This window comes from Narcine bancroftii, unplaced genomic scaffold (genome assembly GCF_036971445.1).
Source record: "Narcine bancroftii isolate sNarBan1 unplaced genomic scaffold, sNarBan1.hap1 Scaffold_622, whole genome shotgun sequence".
In the NCBI taxonomy this organism is placed as follows: Eukaryota; Metazoa; Chordata; class Chondrichthyes; order Torpediniformes; family Narcinidae; genus Narcine; species Narcine bancroftii.
This window is the reverse complement of record NW_027212148.1, coordinates 423-26,160: the sequence shown is the minus strand read 5'-3', so window position 1 is coordinate 26,160 and position 25,738 is coordinate 423. Positions and strand designations below refer to the sequence as shown.

At 56.5% G+C, this 25,738-nt stretch overlaps 1 protein-coding gene across 1 annotated transcript in view; it reads left to right on the top strand.

The window, feature by feature from the left end:
- Nucleotides 1-25,455, top strand: part of LOC138751035 (integrin alpha-M-like) — a 29,506-nt gene extending 4,051 nt beyond the window's left edge. Inside the window, exons 3-12 of the mRNA XM_069913133.1 lie at nucleotides 2,039-2,133; nucleotides 3,141-3,273; nucleotides 3,791-3,882; nucleotides 4,478-4,533; nucleotides 4,823-4,937; nucleotides 5,596-5,723; nucleotides 6,583-6,731; nucleotides 12,296-12,449; nucleotides 14,872-15,019; nucleotides 25,283-25,455. Coding sequence (XP_069769234.1) covers nucleotides 2,039-2,133; nucleotides 3,141-3,273; nucleotides 3,791-3,882; nucleotides 4,478-4,533; nucleotides 4,823-4,937; nucleotides 5,596-5,723; nucleotides 6,583-6,731; nucleotides 12,296-12,449; nucleotides 14,872-15,019; nucleotides 25,283-25,455 — 1,243 coding nt within the window. The remainder of the gene's footprint in view (nucleotides 1-2,038; nucleotides 2,134-3,140; nucleotides 3,274-3,790; nucleotides 3,883-4,477; nucleotides 4,534-4,822; nucleotides 4,938-5,595; nucleotides 5,724-6,582; nucleotides 6,732-12,295; nucleotides 12,450-14,871; nucleotides 15,020-25,282) is intronic.
- Nucleotides 25,456-25,738: the final 283 nt, after the last annotated feature.

Sequence of the window (25,738 nt, the reverse complement as noted above, 5' to 3'; positions counted from 1 at the left end):
CGCTGAGAAAGGAGATGCAGAAGAATTTCTTCAGCCGGATGGCGGCAAATCTGTGGAATTTGTTGCCACGGGCACTTGTGGAGGCCGGGACTTTGGGTGTGTTCAAGGCAGAGATCGATTAGCCAGGCATCACAGGTTATGGGGGGCGGTGTCTGATGGGGAAGAATGGGCAGTGGGCCTAAGTGGGGAAATGGGTCAGCTTAGGGGTGGGGCAGCCTAGATGGGCTGAATAGCCTGTTTCTGCTCCTGTAGAACAGGCCCCTTCATCTCATTATTCTGCCTTGTCCCACCCAGCCGTACACCTCCCATCCACGTACCCGTTCAAATTGCTCTTAAATGTTAAAACTGAGCCCATATTCACCCCTTCAGCTCTACTCACTCCCACTCCTCTCTCTGTGTGAAGGAGATCCCCCTAAACTTTTCCCCTTTCACCCTTAACCCATGTCCTCTGGTTTGGATCTCACCCACCCTCAGTGGGAAAGCCGACCTACATTTACTCTGTCCCCCTCATCATTTTACACACCTCTATCAAATCTCCCCTCATTCTTCTACGCTCCAGGGAATAACCTTTCCCTGTAACTCAGATCCTGACGTCCTGGCAACATCCTCGTAAATCTTCTCTGCATCTTTCTATCTTATTGAGATCTTTCCTGTAGTTTGGTGACCAAAACTGCACACAATGCTCCAAATTTCCCCTCATCAATGTCTTGTACAACTTTACCATAACATCCCAACTCCTGTACTCAATACTTTGATTTATGAAGGCCAATGTGCCAAAAGCTCTCTTTACAACCCTGTCCATCTGTGACTCCACTTTCAGGGAATTATGTCTCTGTATCCCCAGATCCCTCTATTCTACCGCACTCCTCAGGAAGTTACAGGGAAAGGTTAAACAGGTTGGGACTTTATTCCCTGGAGTGTATAAGAATGAGGGGAGATTTGATTGAAGAGTTTAAAATGATGAGAGGGACAGAGTAATTGTAGGTTGGCTTTTCCCACTGAGGGTGGGTGAGATCCAAACCAGAGGACACGGGTTAAGGGTGAAAGGGGAAAAGTTTAAGGGGGAACTTCTTCCACATAGAGAGGGGTGTTGGTGTGGAATGAGCTGAGGTGGTGAATGTGGGCTCAATTTTAACATTGAAGAAAGATTCAGACAGGTCCATGGATGGGAGGGGTGTGGGAGGGCTATGGACTGGGTGCAGGTCAGTGAGACGAGGCACAATGATAGCTTGGCACAGACGAGAAGGACCAATGGGCCCTTTCTCTGAGCTGTAATGTTTTACAGCGTGCTGACATTGGTGGGGTGGGGGGGTGGGGGGAGGGTTCAGACACGGTTCACCAGGATGATTCCAGGAATGAAATGGTTATCATATGAAGAGCTCTTGGCCTGCACTCATTGCAATTGAGGGAGGGTCTCAGTGAAACATTTTCAACGTTGAAAGGCGTGGACAGAGTAGATGAGCAAAGGTTGCTTCTGAGAGGGTGGTCTGCCAGTGCCTGTCTCCCAGTTACGCAGAGAGCGGTGAATGTCTGGGAGGCTTTGCGGGGGTGATGGTGGAGGCTGGTACAATAGGGGACATGTCAAGTACTTTTACACAGGCCCATGAATGCAAGAAAATTGAGTGTTGCAGGTGTGAGGGATGTAATGGTGAGATTGTGGTATAGGTTTACATTGGCTATCACAACATTGTGGGCTGAAGGGCCTCTCGTGCTGGACTGTCCTTTGCTCAAAGAGAAGAGCTTAAGGTATGGGAACCCACATGGTGAACAGTGGGGTGTATTGTAGAACAGAGGGACCTCGGGGTACGGGGACTGACGAGGTGAGCGGTGGGGAGTGTTGTAGAACAGAGGGACCTCGGGGTACAGGGACCGACACGCTGAGCAGTGGGGAGTGTTGTAGAACAGAGAGATCTCAGGGTACAGGAACTGACAAGGTGAGCGGTGGGGAGTGTTGCAGCAGGATTGCAAGGGTCAGATCAGTTTCATGCGCCAAAGGGCCGATCCTGTGATTCGAAGTTCAGTGTCTCTTCTCCCTCAGGAGCTGCCAATTGTTCTCGAGCCGCTGGCCTCCCAGATATCTGTTGGTCGCTGGTCCGCGGACCTTCCCAGGTCTGGGAATGAGTGGGATTGTCGGTGAGTCCCATCCACAGCGCTCCACACCCACCCCCTCAGTGTTTTCCCGCTGCTCCCATGGGCACAGACGGGTGCGGGGGGAGATGGGATTGGGTGGTGGGGTGAAGGGAGTGTAGGACCGTATGGGAGACGTGTTGACATTTATCTTCGATAAATCAACCTTGTATTCACCCCTTCAGCTCGTTCCACACCCCCACCGCTCTCTGTGTGAAGAAGTTCTCCCTAAAACTCTCCCCTTTCACCCTTAACCGTGTCCTCTGGTTTGGATCTCACCCACCCTCAGTGGGAAAAGCTGACCTCCATTTACTCTGCCCATCCCCCTCATCATTTTAAATACCTCGATCAAATCTCCCCTTATTTTTCTAAGCTCCAGGGAATAAAGTCCCAACTTTTTTAACCTTTTCCTGTAACTCAGATCCTGACGTCCTGGCAACATCCTCGTAAATCTTCTCTGCATCTTTCTATCTCATTGAGATCTTTCCTGTAGTTCAGTGACCAAAACTGGACACAATTCTCCAAATGTGGCCTCACCAATGTCTTGTACAACTTTACCATAACATCCCGACTCCTGTACTCAATACTTTAATTTATGAAGACCAATGTACCAAAAGTTTTCTTTACAACTCTGACCACCTGTGTCACCACTTTCAGGGAATTATGTCTCTGTATCCCCCAATCCCTCTGTTCTACCGCATTCCTCAGTGCCTGACCGTTCACCGTGTATGTCTTTCTGTTTGGAACAGGCCATGTAAAGCCTGCAGGGAGCTAATATAGTCTAGACCAGGAGGTTGGACCCTGCGGGACAGTGCCATGTCTCTGCTTCTGGCTGCCCCAGGGTCCACGGTTGAGGGGACCTGTTCCGGGGAGAGGTGTGGAGGTTGGGGGGAGGGGTGGAGGTTGGGGGGAGGGGTGGAGGTTGGGGGGAGGGGGGGCTCTATGAAGGCCAGTGGGTGTGGGGAGCAGTGTGTTTTGGCTAACTCTCTGACTCATTGCCCCCACACCCTCAGCCGTGATCTTCTTCTTCTTCGATGCTGTGCGAGGATTCAATGTTGACACAGCGAGGCCTGAGATCTTCGCCTCCGCGGATGGTGCCCGCCTTGGGGAGAGGGTGGTCCAGTTTGGACAGGGAATGGACGGCTGGTGAGGAGGGGGATAAGGAGAGGGAGGAAAAGGTGGGAATGGAAATGAGACCCTTTGGCCCTTCTCTCGCTGAACCGGTCCCCTCCCCGCAAGGTAGTGACACTTCCTTGCTTTTGACGACCCTGTCTCTCTCTGTACTCCCCTCATCACCATCCCCTCCTTCATCACCATCCTCTCCCTCCCTCCTCACTGTCCCCTCCCTCCTCAACATCCCCTCAATCTCTCATCACCATCCCCTCCCTCCCTCCTCACTGTCCCCTCCCTTCCTCCTCACCATCCCCTCCCTCCCTCCTCACTGTCCCCTCCCTCCTCACCATCCCCTCACTCCTCACTGTCCCCTCACTCCTCACTGCCCCTCCCTCCTCACTGTCCCCTCCCTCCCTCTTCTCCATCCCCTCCCTCCCTCCCTCCTCATTGTTCCCTTCCTCCTCACAATCCCATTGCTCTCTACCACCCCTTCCCCTCCCTTCACCTTGCCACCTCTGGATCGAAGTCAAGATTAACCACTCTCCCATAGGCTCGGAGTGAGTGGCCAAGATGTCGAGGGAGCGGGCGCCCTGTACCGGTGCATGCTGGGAAACCAAACCTGTGCCGCCATCAGCCTTGCCGGTGAGTCTGGGGTCCAAGAGGCCAGTCAGCCTGCCCTTCCCTACTATCCCACTGGGATATGGCATCCGTGAGGATGTTTGCCGTGTCCCTCTCTCCTGCCCAATGGGAAACCGGGCCTGGAGGCCAATCGAACCATCCTTCCCCACTATGACACCAGGATCCTTGGTAGTGAGGCTGTTCATCCCATCCTGCCAACCTATCCAAATGGGAACTGGGGCCGAAGTTTCATATGGCGCATTGCTTCCTCCTGCCCAATAGATAACTGGGGCTGGGAGGCTGATTGGATAATCTTTCCCTACTATCTGGGAATCATGAGGCTCTTCAACCCATCCCTCTATCCTATCCAATGAAGAACTGGGCCGGGATGCTGATCAGCCCACCCTTCCAAACAAATCCCCTGAGAGCTGGGGTTGAGAGGCCATTCAGCCCATACCTCCATTCTGCACCACAAGGAACTGGGCTGGGAGGCTGATTGGCCCATTCTTCCTTACTTTCCCAGGGGGAACTGAGGGCAGGAGGCCCTCTACCTCTTCCCTGGAATTTGGGGACGGGGCATACAGTAGTTGTTGATCTGCCCCTTTTCCCGGATGTGCAGGGATGATGAATGTCTCCGCTCAGCTTAGCATCGGCTCGTCGGGCAGAGACGTGGTGGTGAGTTGGTTCCCTCCCTATCTTCCTCCCTGTCTCCACTCCCCCTCCCATCCCTTCACTGACCTCCCTTCACTTCCTCTCCTCCATGCCCACCCTACTACCCTCCAACTCCCTTCCACATCCTCCACTTGCCCTCCCTGCCATTCCCCTCCTCCCTTCCTGCGCACCCTCCCCTCTCTACCCCTCACCCTGTCCCTCGATATGCCTACCTTACCCCCCACCCCACCCCACTGCATCACCCCCGGAGGGTGGGGCAGACACCTTGAGGTGAACGTCCTTCCCTCTCCAGGTCTGTGATCCGACCGCTGTCCAGCATTGCCTTCACAACTCCTGGGTGCCAGGATTCTGCTTCCGGTACACCGACTTTCCCCATGAAGGGAGGAAACTGGATGTCAAGGAGAAAGGTGAGGGCTCGGGTTTTGAGGGGGAGGGAGAGAAACCTCTCACTGCTCTCCTCCACCTCTCTTCCCCCTCTCTATGCCCCCCTCCCCTCCCCCTCTCTCATCCACCTTTACCCCTCTTTCATCTCTCCCTCTTCCACCTTCTCTCCCCATCTCTCTCCCCCTCCCCATCTCTCCCCCTCTCTCTCTCTCTCTCTCTCTCTCTGTCCTACCCCCTCTTTCCCCTCTCCCTCTCTCTCTTTCCTCTCTTATCTTTCCTCCTTTCTCTCCCCCTGGGCCCCCCCTCTCTCTCCCCTTCACCCACCCCACCTCTCTACTGCTCCCTCACTACCCTCTCTCTCTTCCCCCTTTCTCCTTTTCTCTCACTTCCTCTCACCCATCCCTCACCTCCCTCCATTGCCCCCTACTTTCCCTCTCTCCCCACCTCTCCCTAACTCTCTCAACCTTTCATCACCACCCCCCCTCTCCCATTCAACCTCATTCCCCTTCTCTCCTGCTCCTTCCCCCTCACACCCCTTTGTGTTCACCTCTGACTTCCCTCTCCCCAGTTCTTTTTACCTCTCCCTCACCCACAGCTCTCCTCCCTCTCTATTCACCTCCTCCCCCAACCCTATCTCTCTCTCGTTCTCTCTCACACTCTCTCCCTCTCACTTCCCCTCAGAATGTATCGCTGAGTTGGTCGACGTAGTTTTTCTATTTGATGGTTCGAACAGTCTCAGTAAACGTGACCTCAAGAAAAACAAAGATTTCATGTTAAATATGATGCAGCAGGCAGATGACAACATGCAGGTGGGCAGCAGATTGTGGGACGGGGTGGGGGAGGGGAGAGCGGCGTAGATTGGAACAGCTCAGAGTGGGGTAGAGAAAGAATCACTGTGGGGACAGACACAGGATTGTGAGGAGAGAGAGGGGCAGTGGGATCAGTGCGTAAACCACCACAGGGCTGTGGGGAGAGAGGGGGGCAGTGGGATCAGTGTGGGGATGGACACAGGGCTGTGGGGAGGGAGCAGGGCAGTGGGATGAGTGTGAACCAATACGGGACTGTAGGGAGAGAAGGGAGCAGTTGGGATCAGTTTGTAGACTGACACGGGGTTGTGGAGAGAGAAGCGGGGCAGTGGGATCAATGTGGAGACTGACACGGGGCTGTGGAGAGAGAGTGGAGCAGGGGGATTAGTATGGGGAGCGATACGGGGCTATGGGGAGAGAGCGGGGCAGTGGGAACAGGGTAAGGACCAACATAAATCTGTGGGGAGAGAGCGGGGCAGTGGGATCAGTGTAGGGATTGAAACGGGGCTATAGGGAGAGAGTGGGGCAGTGGGATCAGTGTGGGGACTGACACGGGGCTGTGGGGAGAGAGCGGGGCAGTGGGATCAGAGTGGGGACTGATACGGGTCTGTGTGGAGTGAGGGTGGCAGTGGGATCAGAGTGGGGACTGATACGGGTCTGTGTGGAGTGAGGGTGGCAGTGGGATCAGAGTGGGGACTGATACGGGTCTGTGGGGAGTGAGGGTGGCAGTGGGATCAGAGTGAGGACTGATACGGGTCTGTGTGGAGTGAGGGTGGCAGTGGGATGACACACGGCCTGATTTGAATAATGTCCTTTCCCTCCTCTGCCTCTGATGTTCACCCATCCATTTGTTTTACCAAAGTTTGCAGTCGTTCAGTACTCGATGAAAACGAAAATAGAAATGGACTTTAACACCTTCCAAAAAAATCGCCACAGACTGTCTGAAATCATGGCTCAAATCGAGTTGATGGAAAGTGCAACGTTCACGGCAACTGGGATCAATGTGACACTGTAAATACTCCAAGTCCAATAGTGTGTGAAGGGACGGGGGAGAGAGGGCTTCATCTGTGTCCCTCCCCAGGATTGTGCGTTGGGGAAGGGGAATGTGAGAGATGGGATTGTGTAACGGAACAGGTATGCGTTGGTGAAGGGGTGTGTGAGAGAAGGGATGTTGTAGGGGAACCGGTCTTCATTTGGGAAGGGCTGAGTGAGAGACAGGTTGGTGTAGGGGTATAGGTCTACTTTTGGGAACAGGTGTGTGAGAGTGGGGATGGTGTAGGGGGACAGGCTTGTGTTGAGGAAGGAGTATATGAGAGACGGGATGGGTGTGTATTGGGGAAGGGGTGTTTGAGAGATAGGATGCTGTATAGGAACAGGTCTGTGTTGGGGAAGGGATGTATGAAAGACAGGATGTGTATGGGGGACTGGTCTGCATAGATGGGATGCTGTAGGTGGATGGGACTTCATTTAGGAAGGGTTGTTTGAGAGATAGGGTGCTGTATTGGGACGGGTCTGCGTTGTGGATAGGATGTCTGAGAGATGGGATGGTCTAGTGGAGCGGGTCTGCATTGGGGAAGGGTTGTGTGAGATATGGGATGGGTAGGGGGACGTGTGTGCATTGGGGAAGGTGTTTGTGATTGACGGCATGGTGTTGGCAGACGGGTCTGCGTTGGGGAAGGGTTGTGTGAGATATAGGATGGGTAGGGGGACGTGTGTATGTTGGGAAAGGTGTTTGTGATTGACAGCATGGTGTCGGCAGACGGGTCTGCGTTGTGGAAGGGGTGTGTGAGAGATGGGATGGTGTAGGGGACGGATCTGCATTGGGGAAGGGGTGTGTGGGAGATGGAATGGCGTAGGGGAACGGGTCTTCATTTGGGAAGGGGTGTGTGAGAGACGGGATGGTGCAGGGGGATGAGTCTGCATTGCGGAAGGGGTGTTTAGAAATGGTATGCTGTAGGGGAACGGGTCTTCGTTTGGAAAGGGCTCTGTGAGAGACTGGATGGTGTACGGAAAGGCACTGCGTTTGAGAGATGGGATGCTGGAGGGGATGGGTCAGCATGAGGAAAGGGTGTTTTAGAGATGGGAAATTGTAGGAGGATGGGTCTGCATGAGGAAAGGGTGTTTTAGAGATGGGATGTTGTAGGAGGATGGGTCTGCATTGGGGAATGGTTATGTGACAGACGGGATGGTGTAGGGGACAAGTCTGTGTTGTAAGAGATGGGATTGTGTAGGGGACGTTTCTGCATTGGGGAAGGGGAGTGTGAGAGATCAGATTCTGTAGCAGAACAGTTCGGTGTTGGTGAAGGGGTGTGTGAGAGACGAAATGATGTAGGGGGATAGTGTCTGCGTTAGGGAATAGGTGTGTGAGGGACGGGTTTGTGTAGGGAATGGGTCTTCACTGGGGAAAGGGTGTGTGAGAGACAGGATGGTGTAGGGGGACAGTTCTGTGTTCGGGAAGGGGTGTGTGAGAGATGTGATGATGTAGAGGGACGGGGTCTGCTTTGGGGAAGGTGTGTGTGAGAGATGGGATGGTGTTGGGGGGGAGGGTCTACGTTTGGGAGGGGGTGTGTGAGAGATGGAATTATGTATGGGGGCGGATCTGCCTTGTGCAAGGGATGAGTGAGAGACGGGGTTGTGTAGGGTGATGGCTCTGCGTTGGGGAAAGGTTGTGTGAGAGATGGGATAGTGTTAGGGGATGGGTGTGCGTTGGGGAAATGGAGTATGAGAGATGGGTTAGTGTAATGGACGGTTCTGCGTTTAGGATGGGAAGTGTGAGAGATGGGATTGTGTAGCGAAACGGGTCTATGTTGGGGAAGGGGTGTGTGAGAGAGACGGGATTGTGGAGGGGGATGGGTCTTCATTTGGGAAGATGTGTTTTAGAGACTAGATGGTGCAGAGGGACAGTTCCGTGTTGGGGAAGTGGTGTGAGAGAGACGGGTGGTGTAGGGGAAGTGGTCTACGTTGGGGAGGGTGTGATAGAGACGAGATGGTCTATGGGGAAGGGACTGTGTTGGGGAAGGGCTGTGTGAGGGACTGAATGGTGTAGGGGGTTTTTCTGTGTTGGGGAATGTGTGTTTGAGAGGTGGGATGGTTTAGGGGATGGTTCGGCTTTGCGGATGGGGTGTGTGAGAGACGGGATGGATAGGAGGACCTGTGAAGATTGGAGAAGGTGTGTGTGATTGACGGCAGCGTGTTGGCAGGCGGGTTTGCATTGGGGAAGAGGCGATGAGAGATGAGCTGCTTGAGGGGTATGGGTCTGTGTTGGGGAACGAGCGTATGAGACACGGGATGGTGTAGGGAAATGGCAGTGTGTTGGGGAAGGGTTGTGTGAGAGATAGGATTATGTAGGGGGACGGGACTTTGTTGAGGAAACTGTGTGTGAGACATGGGATGGTGTAGGGGGATGGGTCTACGTTGGGGAAGGGGTGCATGAGAGAGATGGGATGGTGTAGGGGAAGTTTCTGCATTGGGGAAGGGGAGTGTGAGAGATGGGATTGTGCAGCGGAACAGGTCTGCATTGGTGAAGGGGTGTGTGAGAGATGGAAATTTGTTAAGGGATAGTTTCTGTGTTGGGGAATGGGTGTGGGTTTGTGTAGGGGGACAGGTCTTCACTCTGGAAAGTGTGTGGGAGAGACGGGATGGTGTAGGGGGACGGTTCTGCATTGTGGAAAGGGAGGGTGGGAGAGGGGATTTTTTAGCGGAATAGGTCTGTGTTGGAGAAGGGGTGTGTGAGAAAAGGGATTGTGTTGGGTGACGGGTCTTCATTTGGGAAGGTGTGTGAGAGACACGTGATGGTGTCGGGGATGGGTCTGCATTGGGGAAAGTGTGTGTGAGAGATTGGATGGTGTAGGGGAACGGCACTGCGTTGGGGAAGGGGTGTGTGAGAGACAAGATTGTGTAGGGGGGTGGGTCTTTGTTGAGGAAAGTGTGTGTGAGACATGGGATGGTGTAGTGTGATGGGTCTGCATTGGGGAAGGGGTGTGTGTGTGAGACGGGATAGTGTAAGGGGACGGGTGTGCATTGGGGAAGGGAAGTGTGAGATGGGATTGTGTAGTGGAACGGGACTGTGTTAGGGAGTGGGTGTGTGAGGGATGGGTTTGTGTAGGGGGATGGGTCTTCACTGGAGAAAGGGTGTGTGAAAGACAGGAAGGTGTAGTGGGCCAGTTCTGCGTTGGGGAAGGGGGGAGTGAGAGATGGGATTGTGTAGCGGAATAGGTCTGTGCTGGGGAAGGGGTATGTGAGAGACAATATGGTGTAGGGGTCAGGCCTTCGTTTGGGAAGGGGCTTGTGAGAGATGGGATGGTGTTGGGGGACGGGTCTGCATTGGGGAAGCGGTGTGAGAGAATGGATGCTGTAGGGTGTCGGGTGTGGTTGGGGAAAGGGTGTGGGATAGACGGGATGGTGCAGGGGGATGAGTGCGTTGCAGAAGGGGTGTTTGAGAAATGGTATGCTGTTTGGAAAGGGCTCTGAGAGATTGGATGGTGTAAGGGAACAGCACTACATTTGGGAAGGGGTGTTTTAGAGATGGGATGATGTAGGGGGATCGGTCTGCTTTGGGGAAGGTGTGTGTGAAAGACGGGATGGTGTTGAGGGGCGGGTCTACATTTGGGAAGGTGTGTGTGAGAGATGGAATGGTGTAGGTGGAAGGGTCTCCCTTGTGGAAGGGGTCTGCGAGAGATTGGATGGTGTAGGGGACGGATCTGTGTTGGGGAAGGTGTATTTGAAAGATGGGATGGTGTAGGGGGACAGGTCTGCGTTGCAGAAGGGTTGTGTGAGAGACAGGATGGTGTGGCAGCGGGGCGGTTCTGCGATGGCGAAGCGTTCTGTGAGAGACGGGATGGATAGGAGGACCTGTGCGCATTGGAGAAGGTGTGTGTGATTGACGGCAGGGTGTTGGCAGATGGGTTGGCGTTGAGGAAGAGGTGTTTGAGAGATGGACTGCTGTAGGTGGATGGGTCTACGTTGGAGAATAAGCGTATGAGACACGGGATGGTGTAGGGGGATGAGTCTCCGTTGGTAAAGGGGTGTGTGAGAGATGGAAAGGTGTAGGGTGATAGTGTGTGTTAGGGAAAGGGTGTGCGAGAGACGGGATGATGTTGGGGGATGGGTCGGTGTTGGGGAAGGTGTGTGTGAGAGATGAGATGGTGTTGGGGAACGGGTCAGTGTCGGGGAAGGTGTATGTGAGGGATGGGATAGTGTTGGGGGACCGGTCTACTTTGGGGAGGGGTGTGTTAGAGAAGAGATGGTATAGGGGGATTGGTCTGTGTTGGGGAAGGTGTGTGAGAGAGATGGGATGGTGTAGGGTACACTTCAGCGTTGTGGATGGGATGTGTGAGAGACGGGATGGTGTAGCGGGGCGATTCTGCGCTGGCGAAGGTTTGTGTAAGAGATGGGATGGATAGGGGGACTGTGTGCGGTGGAGAAGGTGTGTGTGATTGAAGGCAGGGTGTCGCCAGATGGGTCTGTGTTGGGGAACGAGCGTATGAGACACGGAATGGTGTAGGGGAACGGCACTGCATTGGGGAAGGGGTGTGTGAGAGACAGGATGCTGTAGGGGGACCGGTCTACGTTGGGGAAGGGTGTGTTAGAGACAGGATGGTGCAGAGTGATGGGTCTGTGTTGGGGAAGGGGTGTGTGAGAGTATGGATGGTGTAAGGGGATTGGTCTATGTTGGGCAATGTGTGCTTGAGAAGTGGGATTGTGTAGGGGGGCGGTTCAGCATTGCTGATGGGGTGTGTGAGACATGGGATGGTGTAGGGGGATGAGTCTGCGTTGGGGAAGGGGAGTGTGAGAGATTGGATTGTGTAGCGGAACGGATGTGTGTTGGGGAAGGGTTGTGTGAGAGACGGGATTTGTAGGGAGATGGGTTTTCATTTAGGAAGGTGTGTAAGGGAGACAGGATGGTTTAGGGGGACGATTCTCTGTTGGGGAAGAGGAGTGAGAGATGGGATTGTGTAGGGGGCGGGTCTTCACTGGGGAAATTATGTGTGAGACATGGGATGGTGTGGGGGGATGGGTCTGCTTTGGGGAAGGTGTGTGAAAGAGGGGATGGTGTAGGGGGGCGGGTCTTCACTGGGGAAAGGGTGTGTGAGAGACGGGTTGGTGTAGGGGAACGATTCTGCATGGTTGAAGTGGAGTGTGAGAGATGGGATTGTGTAGGGGATGGGTCTGTGTTGGGGAAGGGGTGTGTTTGTGAGATGGGATTGTGTAGGGGGACATGTCTTCCTTTGGGCAGGGGTGTGTGAGAGACGGGATGGTATAGGGGAAGTGTCTACGTTGGGGAAGGGGTGTGTAAGAGAATGGATGGTGTAGGGGATCGGGTGTGCGTTGGGGAAGGGGTGTGGGAGAGACAGGATGGTGCAGGGGGATTAGTCTGCATTGCGGAAGGGGTGTTTAAGAAATGGGATGCTGTAGGGGAATGGGTCTTCATTTGGGAAGGGCTCTGTGAAGGTGTGTGTGAAAGACGGGATGGATCGGGGGACGGGTCTGTGTTTGGGAAGGGGTATTCCACCCCTTGACCCAGCACCCCTCTGAAGGACCTTCTCCACCCCCGCCCCCCCCACCATTCGACACAGAAACCACGTCTTCACCGAGGAAGCAGGTTCCCGTCATGGCTCCTCCCAGCTCCTCATTGTCATCACGGACGGCGCGATCTCTAATGGGGACCTGAATCTGACCCATGTCATCCGTCGGGCCGAGGAGAGAGGCATCACCCGCTGTGCCATTGGGGTGAGTCCTGGGTGTGACGCAGTGCTGGGGTGGTGCCAGGCTTCTCCGTGCGTCTAATGGGACCCGCTGAAGTGGTGAACAGGCACGCAGTCCTGGAATTTATTCCCTGGAGTGTCAAAGAATGAGGGGTGATTTGACAGAGGCGTTTAAATCCAGGAGGGGGACAGACGCTATTAGGATTTTGGAAAGGCAAACCCAGGTCGGACGTGCACAGGGCACTGAGGAGTTGTTCATGACTCAGAGCGCTGGAGACCAGAGAGAGAGAAAGCACAAGGGTTGTAAAGAAGACTTTTGGCACATTGGCCTTCATAAATCAACGTATTGAGTAATGGAGTTGTTACGTTACTGTAAAGTTGTACAAAGCCCAATTATGTGTAGTTTTGGACACCGAACTTCAGGAAGGAGATCAGTAAGATAGAGAGAGGGCAGGGAAGATTTACAAGGATGTTGCCCAGATTTCAGGGACTTATTGGCAAGAGTACAGATGTGATTCCTGGAATGCAGGGGCATTTACTGGCTCCTGAGCTGTACTTGCCGGGGGAGAGAAGAACAAAAGGGGATCTCGTCAGGCACTTCGAAGGCAGGGTCGACGTGAATAAAATGTTTCCCCCCCCTTGGAGGGCGAGTCCAGGTCTGGGGGGGGTGGTGGGCCATGGTCTTAGAATGAGACGAGGGGACATTTCTTTAGCTGGAGGGATGTGTGGAGTTCGCAGCCACCGGGTGGGGGAAGGGGAGATTGGTCAGTCAGGGGATCGAGGGAGGTGGTGGGTGGGGGGAAGGCCAGAACTTGGAGCAGGAGGCGAGAACGGCTCCACTCAGGGGTGGAGCGGCAGAAATGGCTCGACGGGTCATGCAGAAGGCTTTTGTCTCTTTGGATTGTGATCTGATGGATGGCAGGGAATGGTTAAAGAGAGTTCAGATTTATTGTCAGGGCACGATATCACATCCAGCCCTAAAATTCCTTTCTCCCTGTGGGCGCGGCAGAATTCCCACTCACTGGGCCATGCCAAAAATAAATGGGACATAATGTGTACGTCAACACATAAAAGAACCGTGAACAGGTAACGAATGTAAACAAACTGACTGCAAAACAGAGAGCACAAGGAAAACCAATGAAGTGCACGTGTCCCAGTCCGTAAACAAGCCGCTGATGGAGTTTGTCATCAAGGGGTCTGATGGTGGTGGGGGAGCTGCTGTCCCTGAACCTGGCAGGGCAAGTCCTGTGGGCCCTGCACCTCTCTCCTGACAGCAGTGGGTCTTCTCTTCGATGATCACTGTTGTCCTCCAAAGCCAGTAGTCCACCCCCACCCCGGGTGTTCTCGACGGCGGGGAGCGTTTCGCCCATGAGGTTCCTGGGCTGCATCTACTGCCTTTTGCAGGACTTTCCGCTCGGGGAGTGGGTGAGTTGGGGGGTATCGGTGTCCCCGTCCAGCCCGTGATGCAGCCGGTCAGCCCGCTCTCCTCCGCGCCTGGGTAGAAATTTGCCAGGGGTTGTACAGAACCTCCGCCAACTCCTGGGGAAGCAGAGGTGCTTAGGACGGGTTCAGACTTTATTCCCTGGAGTGTAGAAGAATGAGGGAAGATTTTATTTAAAATGATGAGGGGGACAGACAGAGTAAATATAGGTCGGCTTCTCCCACTGAGGGTGGGTGAGATCCAAACCAGAGGACATGGGTTAGGGGTGAAAGGGGAAAGGATTAGGGGGAATTTCTTCACACAGAGAGAGGGGTGGGGATGTGGAATGATCTGAAGGGGTGGATCCGGGCTCAGTTTTAACATTTAAGAGGAATTTGGACAAGTACATGGATGGGAGAGATACAGACTGGGTGCAGGTCAGTGGGATGGGGCAGATAAAAGGTTCCCTTAAATGCCCCGTGATGTTCCAGCCTCCACCACCCTCCCCCCCTTGATAAGGCATCCCAGGCCCCCCACAACTCTGCAAAACCTCTTCCCCCTAAACTTCCCACCCTCCACTTTGTACACACGTCTACTGGTGTTAGCTGTCCTGCCTTGGGAAACTAGCGCTGACCGTCCACCCTATCGATGCCTCTCAGAATCTTGTTGACCTCTATCAAGTCTCCTCTCGTCCTTCTATGCTCCAAAGAGAAAAGTCCCAGCTCTGTGAACCTTGCCTCATAAAGACTCATTCTCCAAACCAGGCAACATCACTGTGGAAGCCCCCTCCCTAACGTAGCTTCCCCATCCTTCCAGTAATGAGGTGACCAGAAATGAACACAATTCTCAAAGAGAGGTATCACCAGAGATTTGTAGATTTGTAAAATGACCTCATTCCCCTGACTCACGAAGCCCAGGGTCCCACAGGCCTTCGTAATTATCCTATCAATCGGTGGAATATTGTGTTCAGTTCCTGTGGTCCCTGTCTCTGTGTCTGGGGCGGGAGTGACGTCCTCTGTCTCTTCAGGTGGGCAGTGCCTTCACCAACGGCAGCCAGGCGCTGCGGGAGTTGCAGACCATCGCCTCATCCCCCGCATACCTGATTCAGGTCAAGAACTACAATGAACTGAACTCCATATTCAACGATCTCAAGACCAAGATGTACAAGATCGAAGGTGAGGGGGATACGGACACTCCCTCCCCCCCTTCGCACTGTCCCCTCCCTTCCTCCTCACCACCCCCTCCCTCCTTCCTCACCGCCTTTCCCATCCCTTTACACTGACCACCCTCCCTACATCCTAACCATCCCCTCCCTCCCTTCTCACCATCTCTCCCTTCCATCCTCACCATCAACTCCCTCCCTCCTCACCGACGCCACCCACCCCTCACCGACCCCTCACTCTCAACTAACCGTCCTTTCCCTCCCTCCTCATCCTCCTCACCCTGATCAGAGTCCCCTCCCTGCCTCCCCACTGTCCCATCAATCTTCTCCGTCACCTCCCTCCCTCTTCACCATCCCCCCTCCTCACCATTCCCTCCCTCGTCACCATCTCCACTCCTCACCATCCCCTCCCTCTCACCGTCCCCTTCACCCCTCCTCTCCGTCCCCACTCTCCTCACTGTCCCCTCGCTAATTCCTCACCATCCGCTCCCACCTCACTGCTCCCTCCCTCCTCACTGTCCAGTCCCTCCCTCCTCATGGACCCTTCCAATCTCACTCTCCCCTCCATCCCTCCTTACCACCCCCTCCTTCCCTCCTCAATGTCCGCACCTTCCCTTTTCACCGAACACTCCACCCTTCTCAACGTGCCCTCCCTTCCTCCTCACCATCCTCTCCCTCCCTCCTCACCATCCCCTCCCTCCCTCCTCACTGTACCCTCCTTCCTCACAGTCCCCTCCCTTCTCACCGTCCCCTCCCTCCTCACCGTCCCCTCCCTCCTCACCAACCCATCCCTCCCTCCTCATCTTCCCCACCCTCCCTCCTCACCATCCCCTCACTCCCTCTTCTGACCCTCCCTTCTCATATTCCCCTCCCTTCTCATCTTTCCCGCCCTGCTCACAGTCACCTCCCTACCTCCTCACCATCCCATCTCTCCTCTCCAACACCTCCCTCTCTCTTCACCGTCCCCCCATCTCACCATTCCCTCCCTCATCACCGTATCCACCTTCACTCCTCATGTCCCCTCCCTTCTCACCATCCCCTCCCTTCTCACCATCCCTTCCCTCCTCACCATTTTCTCTCTCCTCACTGTCCCCTCCCTCCACACCATCTTCTCACTTCTCACCGTCACCTTGATCCCTTCTCACCACTCCCTCACTCCTCACTGTCTCCTCCCTCTTTCATCAATGTCCCCTCCCTCCTCACCATCTCCTCCCTCCCTCCTCATCCTCTCCCTCCTCATCATCCCTTCCCTCCCTACACACCATCTCCATCCTCCTCACCATCCCCACCCTCCCTCCTCACCGTCCCCTCCCTCCCTCCTCACCATGCCTCCCACCCCTCACTGACCACTCACTCTCTTCTAACTGTCTCCTCACTCCACACCATCACTCCTCACCATCCCTTCCCTCCCTCCTCACCATCCGCTCCTCATCACCATTCCCTCCCTCACTCCTCACTGTACCCTACCTCCTCACCATTCCCTTCCTCGTCACCACCTCCACACTCACTCCTCACCATCCCTTCCCTCTCACTGCTCCCTCCCTTCCTCCTCACCGTCCCCTCCCTCTACACAGTCCCCTCCTTCCCTCCTCAATGTCCGCACCTTCCCTTTTCACCGAACACTCCACCCTTCTCAACGTGCCCTCCCTTCCTCCTCACCATCCTCTCCCTCACTCCTCACCATCCCTTCCCTCTCACTGCTCCCTCCCTTCCTCCTCACCGTCCCCTCCCTCTTCACAGTCCCCTCCCTCCCTCCTCACCATCCCCTCTCCCTCCTCATCTTCCCTGCCCTGCTCACAGTCCCCTCCCTGCCTCCTCACCGTCCCCTTCACCCCTCCTCTCCGTCCCCACTCTCCTCACTGTCCCGTCGCTAATTCCTCACCATCCGCTCCCACCTCACTGCCCCCTCCCTCCTCACTGTCCAGTCCCTCCCTCCTCATGGACCCTTCCAATCTCACTCTCCCCTCCATCCCTCCTTACCACCCCCTCCTTCCCTCCTCAATGTCCGCACCTTCCCTTTTCACCGAACACTCCACCCTTCTCAACGTGCCCTCCCTTCCTCCTCACCATCCTCTCCCTCCCTCCTCACCATCCCCTCCCTCCCTCCTCACTGTACCCTCCTTCCTCACAGTCCCCTCCCTTCTCACCGTCCCCTCCCTCCTCACCGTCCCCTCCCTCCTCATCAACCCATCCCTCCCTCCTCATCTTCCCCACCCTCCCTCCTCACCATCCCCTCACTCCCTCTTCTGACCCTCCCTTCTCATATTCCCCTCCCTTCTCATCTTTCCCGCCCTGCTCACAGTCTCCTCCCTACCTCCTCACCATCCCATCTCTCCTCTCCAACACCTCCCTCTCTCTTCACCGTCCCCCCATCTCACCATTCCCTCCCTCATCACCGTATCCACCTTCACTCCTCATGTCCCCTCCCTTCTCACCATCCCCTCCCTTCTCACCATCCCTTCCCTCCTCACCATTTTCTCTCTCCTCACTGTCCCCTCCCTCCACACCATCTTCTCACTTCTCACCGTCACCTTGATCCCTTCTCACCACTCCCTCACTCCTCACTGTCTCCTCCCTCTTTCATCAATGTCCCCTCCCTCCTCACCATCTCCTCCCTCCCTCCTCATCCTCTCCCTCCTCATCATCCCTTCCCTCCCTACACACCATCTCCATCCTCCTCACCATCCCCACCCTCCCTCCTCACCGTCCCCTCCCTCCCTCCTCACCATGCCTCCCACCCCTCACTGACCACTCACTCTCTTCTAACTGTCTCCTCACTCCACACCATCACTCCTCACCATCCCTTCCCTCCCTCCTCACCATCCGCTCCTCATCACCATTCCCTCCCTCACTCCTCACTGTACCCTACCTCCTCACCATTCCCTTCCTCGACACCACCTCCACCCTCACTCCTCACCATCCCTTCCCTCTCACTGCTCCCTCCCTTCCTCCTCACCGTCCCCTCCCTCTTCACAGTCCCCTCCTTCCCTCCTCAATGTCCGCACCTTCCCTTTTCACCGAACACTCCACCCTTCTCAACGTGCCCTCCCTTCCTCCTCACCATCCTCTCCCTCACTCCTCACCATCCCTTCCCTCTCACTGCTCCCTCCCTTCCTCCTCACTGTCCCCTCCCTCTTCACAGTCCCCTCCCTCCCTCCTCACCATCCCCTCTCCCTCCTCATCTTCCCTGCCCTGCTCACAGTCCCCTCCCTGCCTCCTCACCGTCCCCTCACCTCTCCATCACCTCCCTCCCTCTTCACCGTTACCCCCCTGCTCACCATTCCCTTCCTTGTCACCGTCTCCACCTTCACCATCCCCTCCCTCTCACCATCCTCTTCATCCCTCCTCTCCATCCCCATTCTCCTCACTGTCCCCTCGCCTACTCCACCATCCGCTCCCTCCTCACCTCCCCCTCTCTCCTCACTGTCCAGTCCCTCCCTCCTCACAGTCCCCAATCTCACTCTCCCCTCCATCCCTCCTCACCGCCCCTTCCCCCGCACCATCCTATCCCCTCCTCACACTCACCTCCAGCCTCTCCATCCTCTCCCTCACTCCTCACCTCACTCCTCACCTCACTCTCCCTCCTCACTGTCAAGTCCCTCATACCTCACGGTTCCCTCCAATCTTACTCTCCATCCCTCCTAACTGCCCCGTTGCTTTCTCACTGTCCCCTCCCTCTGCACTATCCCATTCCTTCCCTCCTCACCATCTCCTCCTCCTCACCATCCCCTCTCTCCTCATCATCCCTACACACCATCTCTGGCCTCCTCATCGTTCCCTCCTTCCCTCTTCACCATTCCCTTCCTCCTCATCATCCCCGCCCTCCTCACCATCCCCTCCCTCTTCACCATCATCTCTCTTCCTCCTCACCGTCACCTCCCTCCCTCCTCACCGTCTCTCCCCTCCCTCACACTGACCACCATCCCTACATCCTAACCATCCCCTCGCTCCCTTCTTACCGTCTCTCCCTTCTATCCTCACCATCAACTCCCTCCCTCCTCACCATCAACTCCCTCCCTCCTCTCCATCAACTCCCTCCCTCCTCACCATCAACTCCCTCCCTCCTCACGTCACCTCCCTCCTCTCTGTCCCATCCCCTCCCTCCTCATCGTCCCCACCCTCCTCACCATCCACTCCCTCTTCCCCGTCATCTCCCTTCCTCCTCACCGTCACCTCCCTCCTTCCTCACTGTCTCTCCCCTCCCTCCACACTGACCACCATCCCTACATCCTAACCATCCCCTCGCTCCCTTCTTACCATCTCTCCCTTCTATCCTCACCATCAACTCCCTCCCTCCTCACCATCAACTCCCTCCCTCCTCTCTGTCCCGACCCTCTCTCCTCATCGTTCCCCTTCCCTTCTCACCAACCGCTCTCCTCACCTTCCCCTCCCTCCTCACTGCCCAGTCCCTCCCTCCTCACCATTCCCTCCTCCTCCTCATCGTCCACGCCTTCCTCACCACCCCTCCCTCCTCACCGTCATCTCCCTCCCTCCTCACCATCCCCTCCATCCTCACATCCCCTCCCTCCTCTCCATCCCGTCCCTCTCCGCTCACCGTCCCCTTCCCTTCTCATCATACCCTCCCTTCTCACCGTCCCCTCCCTCCACACTATCCCATTCCTTCCTTCCTCACCATCCTTTGCCCTTCCACACTCTCACCTCCAGCTTCTCCATCCTCTCCCTCCCTCCTCACCATCTTCTCACTGTTCCCTCCCTCCTCACCATCCCCACCCTCCCTCCTCACCGTCCCCTCCCTCCCTCCTCACCATGCCTCCCACCCCTCACTGACCCCTCACTCTCTTCTAACTGTCTCCTCACTCCACACCATCACTCCTCACCATCCCTTCCCTCCCTCCTCACCATCTGCTCCTCATCACCATTCCCTCCCTCACTCCTCACTGTACCCTACCTCCTCACCATTCCCTTCCTCGTCACCACCTCCACCCTCACTCCTCACCATCCCTTCCCTCTCACTGCTCCCTCCCTTCCTCCTCACCGTCCCCTCCCTCTTCACAGTCCCCTCTCTCCCTCCTCACCATCCCCTCTCCCTCCTCATCTTCCCCGCCCTGCTCACAGTCCCCTCCCTGCCTCCTCACCGTCCCCTCACCTCTCCATCACCTCCCTCCCTCTTCACCGTTACCCCCCTGCTCACCATTCCCTTCCTTGTCACCGTCTCCACCTTCACCATCCCCTCCCTCTCACCATCCTCTTCATCCCTCCTCTTCATCCTTCCTCTCCATCCCCACTCTCCTCACTGTCCCCTCGCCTACTCCACCACCGCTCCCTCCTCACCTCCCCCTCCCTCCTCACTGTCTGGTCCCTCCCTCCTCATAGTCCCTCCCTCCTCACAGTCCCCTCCAATCTCACTCTCCCCTCCATCCCTCCTCACCGCCCCTTCCCCCGCACCATCCTATCCCCTCCTCACACTCACCTCCAGCCTCTCCATCCTCTCCCTCACTCCTCACCTCACTCCTCACCTCACTCTCCCTCCTCACTGTCAAGTCCCTCACACCTCATGGTTCCCTCCAATCTCACTCTCCATCCCTCCTAACTGTCCCGCTGCCTTCTCACTGTCCCCTCCCTCTGCACTATCCCATTCCTTCCCTCTTCACCATCTCCTCCTCCTCACCATCCCCTCCATCCTCATCATCCACGCCCTCCTCACCACCCCTCCCTCCTCACCATCCCCTCTCTCCTCATCATCCCTACACACCATCTCTGGCCTCCTCATCGTTCCCTCCTTCCCTCTTCACCATTCCCTTCCTCCTCATCATCCCCGCCCTCCTCACCATCCCCTCCCTCTTCACCATCATCTCTCTTCCTCCTCACCGTCACCTCCCTCCCTCCTCACCGTCTCTCCCCTCCCTCCACACTGACCACCATCCCTACATCCTAACCATCCCCTCGCTCCCTTCTTACCGTCTCTCCCTTCTATCCTCACCATCAACTCCCTCCCTCCTCACCATCAACTCCCTCCCTCCTCTCCATCAACTCCCTCCCTCCTCACCATCAACTCCCTCCCTCCTCACCATCAACTCCCTCCCTCCTCACGTCACCTCCCTCCTCTCTGTCCCATCCCCTCCCTCCTCATCGTCCCAACCCTCTTCCCCGTCATCTCCCTTCCTCCTCACTGTCACCTCCCTCCTTCCTCACTGTCTCTCCCCTCCCTCCACACTGACCACCATCCCTACATCCTAACCATCCCCTTGCTCCCTTCTTACCATCTCTCCCTTCTATCCTCACCATCAATTCCCTCCCTCCTCACCATCAACTCCCTCCCTCCTCTCTGTCCCGTCCATCTCTCCTCATCGTTCCCCTTCCCTTCTCACCAACCGCTCTCCTCACCTTCCCCTCCCTCCTCACTGTCCAGTCCCTCCCTCCTCACCATTCCCTCCTCCTCCTCATCGTCCACGCCTTCCTCACCACCCCTCCCTCCTCACCGTCATCTCCCTCCCTCCTCACCATCCCCTCCATCCTCACATCCCCTCCCTCCTCTCCATCCCGTCCCTCTCCGCTCACCGTCCCCTTCCCTTCTCATCATACCCTCCCTTCTCACCGTCCCCTCCCTCCACACTATCCCATTCCTTCCTTCCTCACCATCCTTTGCCCTTCCACACTCTCACCTCCAGCTTCTCCGTCCTCTCCCTCCCTCCTCACCATCTTCTCACTGTTCCCTCCCTCCTCACCATCTCCTCCCTCCCTCCTCAACATCCCCTCCCTCTTCACCATCATCTCTCTTCCTCCTCACCGTCACCTCCTTCCTTCCTCACCGTCTTTCCCCTCCCACCACACCGACGACCCTCCTTACATCCTAACCATCCCCTCCCTCCCTTCTCACCGTTTCTCCCTTCTATCCTCACCATCAACTCCCTCCCTCCTCACTATCCCCTCCATCCTCACATCCCCTCCCTCCTCTCCGTCCCGTCCCTTTCTGCTCACCGTCCCCTTCCCTTCTCATCATACACCCTCCCTTCTCACCGTCCTGTCCCTCCACACCATCCCATTCCTTCCTTCCTCACCATTCTTTGCCCTTCCATACTCTCACCTCCAGCCTCTCCGTCCTCTCCCTCCCTCCTCACCATCTTCTCACTGTTCCCTCCCTCCTCACCATCTCCTCCCTCCCTCCTCAGCATCCCCTCCCACCTCACCGTCCCCTCCTCTCCGTCCCCTCCCTCCCTCCTCACCATCCCCTTCCCTCCTCATCTTCCCCACCCTGCTCACCTTCCCCTCCCTATCTCATAACCGTCCTAACCGTTTCCTTCCTCCTCTCCATCCCCTCCCTCCCTCCTCACCATTCCCTCCATCCTCACCGTCCTCTCCCTCCCTCCTCACCGTCCCCTCCCTCCCTCTTCACCGGCCCCTCCCTCTTCACCGACCCCTCCCTCTTCACCGGCCCCTCCCTCCTCACCATCCCCTCCCTCTTCACCGGCCCCTCGCTCCTCACCGTCCCCTCCCTCCCTCTTCACCGGCCCCTCCCTCCTCACCACTCCCTCCCTCCTCACCATCTCCACCCTCCTCACTGTCCCTTCCCTCCTTCTTCACTGTCCCCTCCCTCTTCACAGTCCCCTCCCTCCTCACCGTCACCTCCCACCCCTCTCAGCATCCTCTCACTTCTCACTCTCCCCTCCCTCCATTCTCACCATCCTCTCCCTCTGCACCATCCCATGCCTTCCCTCCTTACCATCCCCACCCCACTTCTCACCATCTCCTCCCTCCTCACTGTCCCCCTCCCTCCTCATTTTCCCACCCTGCTCACTTTCCTCTTCCTGCCTCATAAACCCCCCTCCCTCCTCACCATCTCCACCTTCACTCCTCACCATCCCCTCCCTCTCACTCCTCATCATCCACGCCACCCTCACCGCCCCTCCCTCCTCACCGTCATTTCCCTCCATCCTCATGTCCCTTCCCTCCTCTCCATCCTGTCCCTCTGTGCTCATCGATCCCCTTCCCTTCTCACCATCCCATCCCTTCTCACCGTCCCCGCCCTCCTCACCATCTTCTCTCTCCTCACCGTCACCTTGATCCCTCCTCACCGCTCCCTCACTCCTCACTGTCTCCTCCTTCCCTCAGCAATGTCCACTCCCTCCTAACCATCTTCTCGCTCCCTCCTCAACATCCTCTCCCTCCTCATCATCCCTTCCCTCCCAACACACCATCTCCGGGCTCCTCACCGTCCCCATCCTCCCTCCTCACCATCCCCTCCCTCCCTCCTTACCGACGCCTCCCACCCCTCACCGACCCCTCACTCTTTCCTAACTGTCCCCTCACTCCACACCGTCCCTTCCCTCCCTCCTCACCATCCACTCCTCATCACCATTCCCTCCCTCACTCCTTACTGTACCCTCCCTCCTCACCATTCCCTTCCTCATCACCATCTCCACCCTCCCTCCTCACCATCCCTTCCCTCTCACTGTTCCCTCCCTCCCTCATCACCATCCCTTCTCTCCCTCCTCATCTTCCCCACCCTCCCTCCTCACCATCCCCTCACTCCCTCCTCACTATCCTCTACCTCCTCATCTTCTCCGCCCTGCTCACAGTCCCCTGCCTGCCTCCTCACCATCCCATCTCACCTCTCCATCACCTCCCTCCCTCTTCACCGTTACCCCCCTCCTCACCATTCCCTTCCTTGTCACCGTCTCCACCTTCACCATCCCCTCCCTCTCACCATCCCCTTCATCCCTCCTCTCCATCCCCATTCTCCTCACCTTCCCCTCACCTACTTCTCACCATCCGCTCCCTCCTCACCTCCCCCTCCCTTCTCACTGTCCAGTCCCTCCCTCCTCACAGTCCCCTCCAATCTCACTCTCCTCTCCAGCCTCTCCGTCCTCACCATCCGCTCCCTCCTCACCTCCCCCTCCCTCCTCACTGTCCAGTCCCTCACACCTCACTGTTCCCTCCAATCACACTCTCCCCTCCATCCCTCCTCACTGCCCCACTGCCTTCTCACCATCCCCTCCCTCTGCACTATCCCATTCCTTCCTTCCTCACCACCCCCTCCTCCTCACCATCCCCTCCCTCCTCATCATCCACACCCTCCTCACCACCCCTCCCTCCTCACGCTCTCCTCCCTCCCTCCTCACCATCTCCTCCCTCCCTCCTCACCATCAACTCCATCCCTCCTCTCTGTCCCGTCCCCTCCTCCTCATTGTCCCTGCCCTCCTCACCATCCCTTCCCTCTTCACCGTTATCTCCCTTCCTCCTCACCATCACCTCCCTCCCCTCAGCATCCTCTCACTTCTCACGTCTACTCCCTCCCTCCTCACTGTCCCCTCCCTCCTCATCTTCCCCACCCTGCTCACCTTCCCCTCCCTCCACACCATTCCCTCCTCACCGTTTCCACCCTCCTCACTGTCCCCTCCCTCCCTTCTCACCGTCTCCTTTCCCTCCTCATCATCCCCGCCTTCCTCACCATCCCCTCCCTCTTCACTGTCATCTCCCTTCCTCCTCACCGTCACCTCCCTCCCCTCTCAGCATCCTCTCACTTCTCACTGTCCCCTCCCTCCCTCCTCACTGTCCCTTCCCTCCCTCCTCACTGTCCCCTCCCTCCTCATCTTCTTTACCCTACTCACCTTTCCCTCCTTGCTTCATCACCGTCCCTCCTCACCTTCCCCTCCTTCCCTCCTCACCATCCCCTCCCTCCTCACCATCCCTTCCCTACTCACTCTCCCCTCCCTGTCTCCTCACCGTCCTTTTGCTCCTCAGCATCCCCTCCCTCCTCACTGTGCCCTCCCTCCCTCCTCACCTTCCCCTCCCACCTCACCATCCCCTTCCCTCCTCACCATCCCCTCCCTCCTCACCATCCCTTCCCTACTCACTCTCCCCTCCCTGTCTCCTCACCGTCCTTTTGCTCCTCAGCATCCCCTCCCTCCTCACTGTGCCCTCCCTCCCTCCTCACCTTCCCCTCCCACCTCACCATCCCCCTCCCTCCTCACCTTCCCCTCTCTCCTCAGTCCCCTCCCTCCCTCCTCACTGTCCCCACCAACCTCCTCACCATCTCATCCCTCCTCACTGCCTCCTCCCTCCTTTCTCACTGTCCCCTCCCTCCCTCATAACCGTCCCCTCACTCTCCCCTCCCTCCTCATTGTCTTCTCTCTCCTCACTGTCCTTTTGCTCATTGTCCCCTCCCTCCCACCTCATCGTCCCCTCCCTCCTTACTGTCCCCTCCCCCTCTTTTCCCCATTTTTTTCTCCCCTCCTCCTATCTCCTCCTTTTCTCTCTCCCTACCACTCCTCCTCTCCCTTCCAATCTCTTTGACCCTGATCCCTTCTCCCCATAGGAACACAGTCCTCAAGCAATGAGACCTCATTCGAATTGGAAATGGCTCAGATGGGATTCAGTGTCCTCCTCACCGAGGTGAGACCACCATCTCCTCGGCAGTGTCCAGGAGTTGAGTCAGGAGCTCTGGCCCTCAGGCACCTGCTATCCAACAAACATTCAGCATTTGCCTGATAAAGGTTCAATGAATGAGTTTGGTTCTGTGCAAGGGAAGCCCGAGGGGTCAGCGATAAATGCTGGCAAGTTCCAAACCTTCATTAGAGGGGTGCTGAAGGATGGGCGATAAATGCTGGCAAGTTCCCCAATGATGTGAGAGGGGCACTGAGGGATGGGAGATGAATGCTGGCAAGTTCTCCAATGCTGTGAGAGGGGAGCCGTGGGATGGGAGATGAATGCTGGCAAGTTCTCCAATGCTGTGAGAGGGGCGCCGAGGGATAGGCGATAAATGCTGGCAAGT